This window comes from Mizuhopecten yessoensis, unplaced genomic scaffold, assembly GCF_002113885.1.
Source record: "Mizuhopecten yessoensis strain PY_sf001 unplaced genomic scaffold, ASM211388v2 scaffold10377, whole genome shotgun sequence".
NCBI classification, from domain to species: domain Eukaryota; kingdom Metazoa; phylum Mollusca; class Bivalvia; order Pectinida; family Pectinidae; genus Mizuhopecten; species Mizuhopecten yessoensis.
This window is the reverse complement of record NW_018408516.1, coordinates 90,182-100,090: the sequence shown is the minus strand read 5'-3', so window position 1 is coordinate 100,090 and position 9,909 is coordinate 90,182. Positions and strand designations below refer to the sequence as shown.

The following is a 9,909-nucleotide window of genomic DNA, read 5'->3' as shown; positions in this document are numbered from 1 at the left end:
AGGGTAAGTATCTCTTCACCTGAGACCGGGGAAACAATCTCACAAACCTGATACTAGGGGAATATCTCACAAACCTGATACTAGGGTAGGTATCTCTTAACCTGATACTAGGGGGAAATCTCACAAACCTGATACTAGGGGGAAATCTCACAAACCTGGTACTAGGGTAGGTATCTCTTCACCTGAGACCAGGGAAACAATCTCACAAACCTGATACCAGGGTAGGTATCTCTTCACCTGAGACCGGGGAAACAATCTCACAAACCTGATACTAGGGGAAAATCTCACAAACCTGGTACTAGGGTAAGTATATCTTCACCTGAGACCGGGGAAACAATCTCACAAACCTGAGACCAGGGAAACAATCCTGATTAAAGGGAAGATTTGCCAGTACATGTAGATCATTCAAAAAGTACAAAAAGTGTTCTGGAACGGCAATCTAATTTAATTTGATTTGTATCAATTGTTTTTGAATTAAAACTTACTTGGAAATTACATATGTGTGTTATTACTGCTTCTATCGGAAGCGTGTGTAAATAAGGGAATGTGTTGTAAATGTTAAGAATCAGAATAAGAAGATGTATTCTGTGTTTTACAGGAGCCGTTGTTTGTGGCGAGAGTTGTATACGACATGCTGTTCTTTTTCATCGTCATCATTATTGTCCTCAACCTCATCTTTGGTGTTATCATCGACACATTTGCTGACCTGAGGAGTGAAAAACAAAACAAAGAACAAACCTTGAAGAATACATGTTTTGTCTGTGGTAAGTGATGAAAGGTTTTTGTTGTTATTTCATTTGTGGTTTTACCTCCTCCTCATCTCCACAAAAGGCACTTTGGGCAAAAACTCAACTAATTATCTGATCACATGTAATATATAGACAAGGTATTATAGCATCATTTTAACAGGATGATATCTGGAAGTAAATAGGCTGAAAACAGTCTTATGGACGCCCGTCTTTTTCAAAATAACATGCTTTGCAGCTAAATGTCAATTTGAGAGCTGAAAGAAAGAAAAATACATCAATCTGAATTGTTGCAGAATAAACATGATTGGTGATTTCTAATTTTCTTTTGATTTTAGAATGAAACATTTAAAGGTCAGCATGTATTTAATTCCAGGTTTGAATCGTGTTTCGTTCGACAACAAAGACGTCTCTTTTGATGAACACAAGTCTAAAGAACATAATATGTGGCATTATCTTAACTTCATAGTCCTTGTGAAAGTGAAAGACCACACCGAGTTTACAGGGCCTGAAAGTTATGTCCACGCCATGATCAAGGTAGATATGTACTGAGCCTCCCTCAACTTATTTCATTTGAGTGACAAATTAAATATGCAAAAGTTAGACTTGCACCACTAAATCATTTACTATATGTTATTACTAAGCTTTTGAGCCAATAGCGTTAATATTTGAAGTTCAGCACTAGTGACAACTGTCTAGGTCCACAGATACATACAATGTACCTGACAGGCTTCGGCGGGCATTTTTTGGTGAGTTTAGTGGCATATAAGAGGGCTACATGCATCTGCTTTTGACAATCGGAAGCTTACAAGCCAAACCGGTGAAGTCGGATGTGAACACCCCCTGACATCTGACCCCATAATAATCCGCCATCACATTTTAAAATCTACTAAAACTATACATATTTCTTAATATCTGTAGATTTCATTCAATGTAAAATATGTCAATAAATACCTACTGTAATTACTACTTTTAGGTAGGGATTACAATTGTATGAAACACTGGCTGATTGGCTGATTTAGTTGTGTGAGACCTGAAAGTGATAGGTTCATCTTCATGTTGCATCACTATTAATGTTAATAAGTCTAAATGTTCTTAAGCTAATCTTAATCTAGTAGTACTTCAGATCCTGTTCTATGTTGTGTGCAGGAGAAAAACCTGGAGTGGTTCCCAAGGATGCGAGCCATGTCACTTCAGGCAGAAGAAAGTGATGGGGAACAGAATGAACTGCGAAACCTGCAGGCACAGCTGGACTGCGCCAACACTCTCATCAAAAACCTGTCCAAACAACTGAGTGAGCTCAAAGACCAGGTACGTACCAGCTTACTGTGTGAGCCCAATGCTTTAGGGCTACCAGCTTACTGTGTGAGCCCAATGCTTTAGGGCTACCAACTTACTGTGTGAGCCCAATGATTTAGGGCTACCAACTTACTGTGTGAGTCCAATGATTTAGGGCTACCAACTTTACTTGACTGTATAACTCATTACTAAGGAGATCAGATGAGTTCAACAGTACACCTGTCCATATCATCAGAAGATTAGCTTATATCTATAACTATTAACCTCACGATATATGCTCACATTTGCTTACTTTTGGGAACGTCAGAGGAACATAAATCATGTTACTAAACATTTTCTTCAGGATGGTAAGTATGGATTATGTAAAGATTCTTGTAACTCAACCAATAAGTGTTTATATGTGATGTTTCTATGACTAGTATGGTATGTACTCTGTCACCTTCATCAGACAAATGACCAGTAAAGTCTATGTACACAAAGATGTAAAATGTGTACGAGTTGTCCACAAAATCAATGTTGATTCGGCTACGCTGTAATCGTATGTACAATGAATTGTTATATATGTACCGAATTGACTTGATTCAGCTACTCTTTATTTAATACTTGGTCATAGATGTGCAAGAGTCTATAAGCCCGCTCTATGACACTTTACTGGTCATTTGTCTGATGAAGGTGACAGATGACATATACCATACTAGTCAACGAAACGTCACATAGAAACACTTATGGGTTGTGTTACAAGAATCTTTTCATAATGGATCATGTTAGTTTAACATCAATGTTGTAGATCATGCCTTAACTTACATGCAATATCAAGTACTTTGAAAAACGAAATTCTGGTGTGTGGAAATGTTTGCATTGTGACTCTTTCATGCAATCGGAATGCAGAAATATTTACATTTCGAATTAGTTCTGAATTCTATACATCTTAATTCTATATAATGTGAGAAATATTATATTTACCTATGGATTTTTTTGCACTAATTTACTCAATGCAAAAAAACTTGGTATTTCCACACCAAACATTTCCACTTGAACAGTAATAAGCAATATTGTGATTGGAAAGATTTACTCACATAATATAATTATTTCCCCACAGATGACCGAACAGAGGAAACAGAAGCAGCGGAAAGGTTTCCTCCACTCCAGCACAGTACCAACCATAATGAATCCCAACTCCACATACTGATCAGTGTACTGTGACCCAATACCATGTACCCAGTTTACTATGAACCCTAATACCACATACCCAGTTTACTGTGAGCCCTTAAATATACTAATTGTACATACCAATATATTACCTGTTGCTATGACAATTGTTTAAGTTCAAGGAACAAACTGAATATAAAAACATTATTTTTTGTCAATTAGGTTCTATTAATTCAGGATTATGATCACCATATTAAAGTTGGTCGAATTATTATTATTATTTTGTATTTTTTACATTTATGATAGCAATCAGTAGTGAACATAAATACAGGTGGGAAAATGGGACGTTGAAGCATTTTTCAAACTCACATTTATTTCCAATTAAAAAAGCAACAAAAAAAATAGTATGTTTATTTCTAAGCTTTCTTTAGTCTCATAATGCCTAAATGTCATCTACAAGCTCAATATTTGGTATTAACTGTTAAAAAGTATCTCTGGCCAGGCACTGTACAGATGTGCGGCCAAGTGACAGTGGTTACGCTGTAAGGAATTACAGTCTTAGTTGATATGGACGACTGTATTGTCTAATAGAGAAAAAAGCTCATGCAAAAATGTTTTACTGATTCTTAAAAAAAAATGCTATAATTCAAAAACAGTTTTAGGAAAGAACTTTGTAATTTTCTATCAATCTATCTGGACTATTTTGTAATCTCATCATGAACAATCTAGCATAAAGGACTGTTTCTGTTCAAGTTTTCCTGGAGAATCACATAGGCAGCTACAATGTCAAAAAAAATAATTATTGTTGTATGCACTTTTTTCAACCCTTCCATGTGTGATGTAGATCTGTAAATTTCTTGTTTAAATGAGTAATTTTGAAAAAAAATGATTGTGTTAACATTTATATAAACATTTCTCTGACCTCTATGTAGGAACAATTTGTAACATTAAATAAAAGTCTTAAAAATCTTATAAAGGAATGTAATCTATTTCATGTATATCTGCTTTGTATCAAAAGGTAATTGGGCACAGTTAAAACACAATTATGACTTTGATTAATTATATATATAATTGCTGTTATAAAGTCCTGTATAATATATATTATACAATACATGTGTATATTTACATTGTTCCAGTCTACAGTTGATAAATATGCATAATCATAAATTAAAATCACTAAACGATACATGATTCACTTCAAGTGGGGGAAAAAATCAAGACTATTTCAGTAAGCACATATATATGCACACACCAAAAAATCCCTAGTTTGGAGAGAGGCATTATCTTGTTTACCCTCATTTTGACTTTCAATATCTGAAGCACAATTCCTTACATCTTGTTTTTTGCTCATACTGTATTTTACACAAATGGGGGATCAACAAGCACTTACACCTGCCTACATTTTGCCACATTCAACGCCCCAATAAAATATGAAAGGTTGGCAAGTGTGCTTCAGGTCTGTGGGAAAGAGCTTTAGTCATATTAGTGCTTAATTGCCTGAAGTGGGTACACTAAGAACACTGCATTTGTTGTAATTAGCTAGAAAAATAATTCAGTTAAATACCATGTTATTCTGTCAGAATCAAATCAATATCAATTGATTAATTGATTTCCGTGATAAACTCTGTACTCATTAATCCTATAATTCTATGATATTTTTATCAAATTCTTAAAAATATGAATGATCACAGATATATATATATTTGTTTTAAAATATTTCTTGAGAGTTATGTAGTATATTTAAAAGTAATATATTGGATATAGGATTATATATTTGTATTAGGATTATTAACAATATACCGGTAATACTTGCTAGATCAGCATTTTCATTATACATATCAAAATCTAGTAAACAATTAAACCTACTGGGTACTTGACAACATAAATTGTAGTAGTTTAGGTATGTAACAAAGTAAATAACCTAGTGAAACTTCAGTTAAATCATTTTTTTAAACATCACTTTTTATTGACTTTTGAATTTAATTTCTTGAATTATGTTATTTGCAATACAGAGTACAATCAATTTACTCAAAATGCGTTACGTTTGTTTGACGAAGTTTTGAATTTTTATCTCTTCATAATACAATATAATTATTATACAACGCATTGCTGGTAACACACAATACATAGTAATATGTATACGTTGTTAAGTAATAGAATGAAGTTCACCAGGTACAGTTACTGCTTACATGTTGTCATACATTTAGTTCATTATCTTGTTTATTGATTCAATACATGTTCCTGGTACCTGCAAAAGCTTACCTTTATTAGCATTTTCCCAAAACTCTATTTTATAATATATTCCACATGTATTAGTGTGGAGCTGCTTTCTTGACTAAGACGAGACACGTACGACTTAGTTTTGATGTATAAATTAATTGTGATGCTAATATATTATAATTGAATATTCAAGCATGGTGTGATTGTAAGATAAACATTTTTCTGTTACTGTTTGTTTAGATTGTATTTATTTATACACTATCACCATATTGTTGGTATAGATGTAGATGTGATGTTCTGCTATCATTCCATACATACAGGATCTATTAGCGTTGTGTGCGGCCTCTAGTCTTGCTGGTGTTGTACACTGTATATATACTGTACAGGATCAATCTATCCGAGTTGTGCGTGTACTCTTGTCCTGCTGGCTACGTATATTCTACATACTGTACAGTATCTACATACTGGACAGGATCAATCTATCCGAGTTGTGCGTGTTCTACATACTGAAATACTGGACCTACCTGGTTTACACTGTACATAATATATTTTATAAACCAATCTATGTGAACAAATTTAATGTTGGAGATTCATGTCGGAAAAATGATCAGTTTATGAATAAATTGTGTTTTTGATACTGAGTCAAAGTTAAATTAACCCCACAACTCTCACAGGTATTTTGTATCTCACCTGTTTCTCACACCCACCTGTTTCTCACAGGTATTTTGTTTACCTGTATCTCACCTGACAGCATATCTACTGTTACTGAGTTACTACATGTACAGGAAAACCTCAATATAATGCCAGCACCATCATCTTTCAAAGTCTACTTTTCCTTTTTATACGCCCGTCAAATTTGACTAAAGTATTATGGTATGGGGTTGTCCATCCGTCCGTCCGTCAGGCGTAAACATTTCGTTTGTCCAGCAATCTCCTCCTACATTTTTCAACCGATCTCTTTGAAACTTGGTTTACATAATAATCATGATATGAAGTTGTGTATCCCTTAAAAGAATTTTGATTCGACAATTTTTCCAAAAGTTATTGCCCTTTGTTCATTTCAGTATTTGATTTTTTGTCCGGAGATCTCCCCCTACATTTTTTGACAGATTTCTTTGAAACTTAGTAGGCTAAATAATCATGATATGTTGTTGTGTCTCCCTTAAAAGAATTTTGATTTAATGATTTTTGCAAATGTTATTGCACTTTGTCCAGAGATTTTCTTCTACATTTTTTATAGCATGTCAGCTAACCACTATTTAATGATGCAGATCTTATTTCAATGTTAGAAAGTATATAACACTATATGGCATTTGACGGGCGTATATTATATTGTTCCTTCCCGCGGTACTCTTGTTTCTTAACAAATCCTTTAAACGATCCTCTTGTTATATTGCCAGACTTTTCAATATATTGCTTATTTTCTGTGGACAAAAATGACAGTATGCTCCCAGTGTTATTCTGTACTACATACTTACTGTGTAGTATCTAATTGCGCAATTACAGGAACTTTTACTTGAACACAGTGTAATCAAGATGCAGAAATTGAGAAAATATGATTGAGGTGAAAGAGAGATTCTTTTGCAGTGTAATGCAGTTTAATGTTTATCAATATAGTGTACATTTTACATTGTACATTCAATTGAATGAAATGAAGCTGTAGTATGTTTAATACCCTTATTTTCACGAAGAATGTCTTAAAAATCAAAATGTGTTGAAACAGCATACTTCTTTTTTACTTGGTGAAATAGTAATAAATAGTAGCTTGTTTAATGATTATTAGATATGTTTTGTACACTGCTTCATTACTGATGATTTCCTGTGGTGAATATATTGATTAAGGATGACATGAAAAATAATAAAAGTATCTGTAACATACTACATGTAACTATGCCAAAGTTTCCTCAGTGTGCTAGGATGACACCTGCCAAAGTAGATGATGTTTTTTACCGAGAAGTAAAGACTTAACTGATTACCCATAGATGTGCATCATTTGGTATCATAATATTATAAATCTGGTGAAAATGTGTTTCCTTTTCTATCGCAGATGTAATCATGATTATGTTAATATTTGACACCAGTCAGTCACATCAGTTACAATTTGTATCATTTTTAGCTCGCCAAGTAAGCTCATGGCATGGTGCGGCGTCCATCGTCCGTCGTCCATCGGCGTCAACTTTTTACTTTAAACAACTTCTTCTCAGTAACCAAAAGGCCTAGGGTGATGATATTTGGCCAGAAGCATGCTTTGATAAAGGGCTACCAAGTTTTTCAAATAAATGACCTTCATCAATTTTCAAGGTCACAGGGGTCAAATATGTAAAAATCTTTAATCAACTTCTTCTGAATAACCAAGAGGCCTAGGATGATGATATTTGGCCAGTAACATGCTGGGATGAAGGTCTACCAACTTTGTTTAAATAGATGACCTTGATTTATATTCAAGGTCACAGGGGTCAAATATGTTAAAAACCTTTCAACAACTTCTTCTGAATAACTGAGAGGCCTAGGATGATGATATTTCGCCAGTAACATGCTGGGATGAAGGTCTACCAACTTTGTTTAAATAGATGACCTTGATTTATATTCAAGGTCACAGGGGTCAAATATGTTAAAAACCTTTCAACAACTTCTTCTGAATAACTGAGAGGCCTAGGATGATGATATTTCGCCAGTAACATGCTGGGATGAAGGTCTACCAACTTTGTTTAAATAGATGACCTTGATTTATATTCAAGGTCACAGGGGTCAAATATGTTTTTAACCTTTTAACAACTTCTTCTGAATAACCAAGAGGCCTAGTATAATGCCAGTAACATGCTGGAATTAAGGACTACCAAGTTTGTTCAAATGAATGACCTTGACATATATATTCAAGGTCACGGGTCAAATATGTTTAAAACCATTGAATGACCTAATAAGCAAAAGGCCAAGAGTGATGATATTTGGCCATTAACATGCTGGGATGAAGGACTACCAAGTGAATGACCTTCACCCATATTCAAGGTCACAGTGGTCAATATATGTTTAAATCTTTAAATGATTTGTTCTATATAACCAAAAGGTCTAGGGTAATGATATTTTGCCAGATGCATGCTGGGTTGGAAGACTATAAACTCTGTTCAACCTAATGTCCTTGTTCAACATTCAAGGTCACAGGCGTCATATGTTTAAATCTTTAAATAGGTTCTTATGAATCAAACACTGATATTCTGCCTGTAGCTGTATTTTAATCCACTTTTAGGATCACAAGTGTGAGATTAATACCAAGTGAGCGATGCAGGCCCATTGGGCCTCTTGTTTTTATAAATTCAGGAATAATTCATCGTTTTACAATTTTGTCTGATTAGGACATTGTTCATCTTCTGCAATATAAGGAGGTTATTTCTCGTGTTCTAAACAAGCCAACTCATTCAAACAATAAATATAGTTCATATCAAGGTCATTGCTAAAATTCAAGGTCATGAATACTATCGATCTGTTTCAAGCTTACTGTCATTTTGTTATGCTTTTATATTTCAAACTTGACACTGTGCAAAAGCTATTAATCAAATTGGCTTACTTCTGGACCTTTGATATGAGGTTGGATACTTCTTATTTCTCATGTGACATTGAATACGTGCCAAATTGACCTTGCTTAACTTTACTAAATAAAGGTGCATCATACAACACATGATTCTAACTAACTTGACAAAGACTGACGTTCTCCTGGCGGTAAGGTGTGACAAAGACTGATGTTCTCCTGACAGTAAGGTGTGACAAAGACTGAAGTTCTCTTGGCGGTAAGGTGTGACAAAGACTGACGTTCTCCTGGTGGTAAGGTGTGACAAAGACAGACGTTCTCCTGGTGGTAAGGTGTGGCAAAGACTGACGTTCTCCTAGAGGTAAGGTGTGACAAAGACGGACGTTCTCCTGGTGGTAAGGTGTGACAAAGACTGACGTTTTCCTGGCGGTAAGGTGCGACAAAGACTGATGTTCTCCTGGCGGTAAGGTGTGACAAAGACTGACGTTCTCCTGGCGGTAAGGTGTGACAAAGACGGACGTTTTCCTGCGGTTAGGTGTGACAAAGTCTGACGTTCTCCTGGTGGTAAGGTTCTATATAGGTTTCTCTAAGGATTCACAATTAAATATGTCACGATTCCAGTCTAGAACTTCACTGCAGTAAGGTGTAAAATAATGTAATGAACAAGTTTATAGTAGACACTATTTTAGTACTCTTTATCAGTGTATATACACATATACTATTTACACATCCCAGCATCAGTGTTGATCCTCAGTAAGGGGCATGGATTTGTCTGAATTAAAGTCACAACTTACATTTCTGTAACTGTTTGTCTTTTATATATGATGTCACAATGTGATGTGGATGTTTTCAACTTCCATTAAAACTTTTGCTGAAACACAACACTATAACATACACTAACAAGGATGAAAAGTTCCGTTTTACAGCAAGCCTTTCCGCAAACTACTACAATGTAAATAGACTTAATTGAAT

General features: G+C 34.7%; 1 protein-coding gene across 1 annotated transcript in view; it reads left to right on the top strand.

Annotated features, from left to right (window-relative positions):
- Positions 1–3,769, top strand: part of LOC110460372 (inositol 1,4,5-trisphosphate receptor type 1-like) — a 150,222-nt gene extending 146,453 nt beyond the window's left edge. The window contains 4 exon segments of the mRNA XM_021513245.1: positions 599–764; positions 1,123–1,283; positions 1,896–2,057; positions 3,145–3,769. Of these exon segments, the coding sequence (XP_021368920.1) occupies positions 599–764; positions 1,123–1,283; positions 1,896–2,057; positions 3,145–3,234 (579 nt within the window). The 3' untranslated portion in view covers positions 3,235–3,769.
- Positions 3,770–9,909: the final 6,140 nt, after the last annotated feature.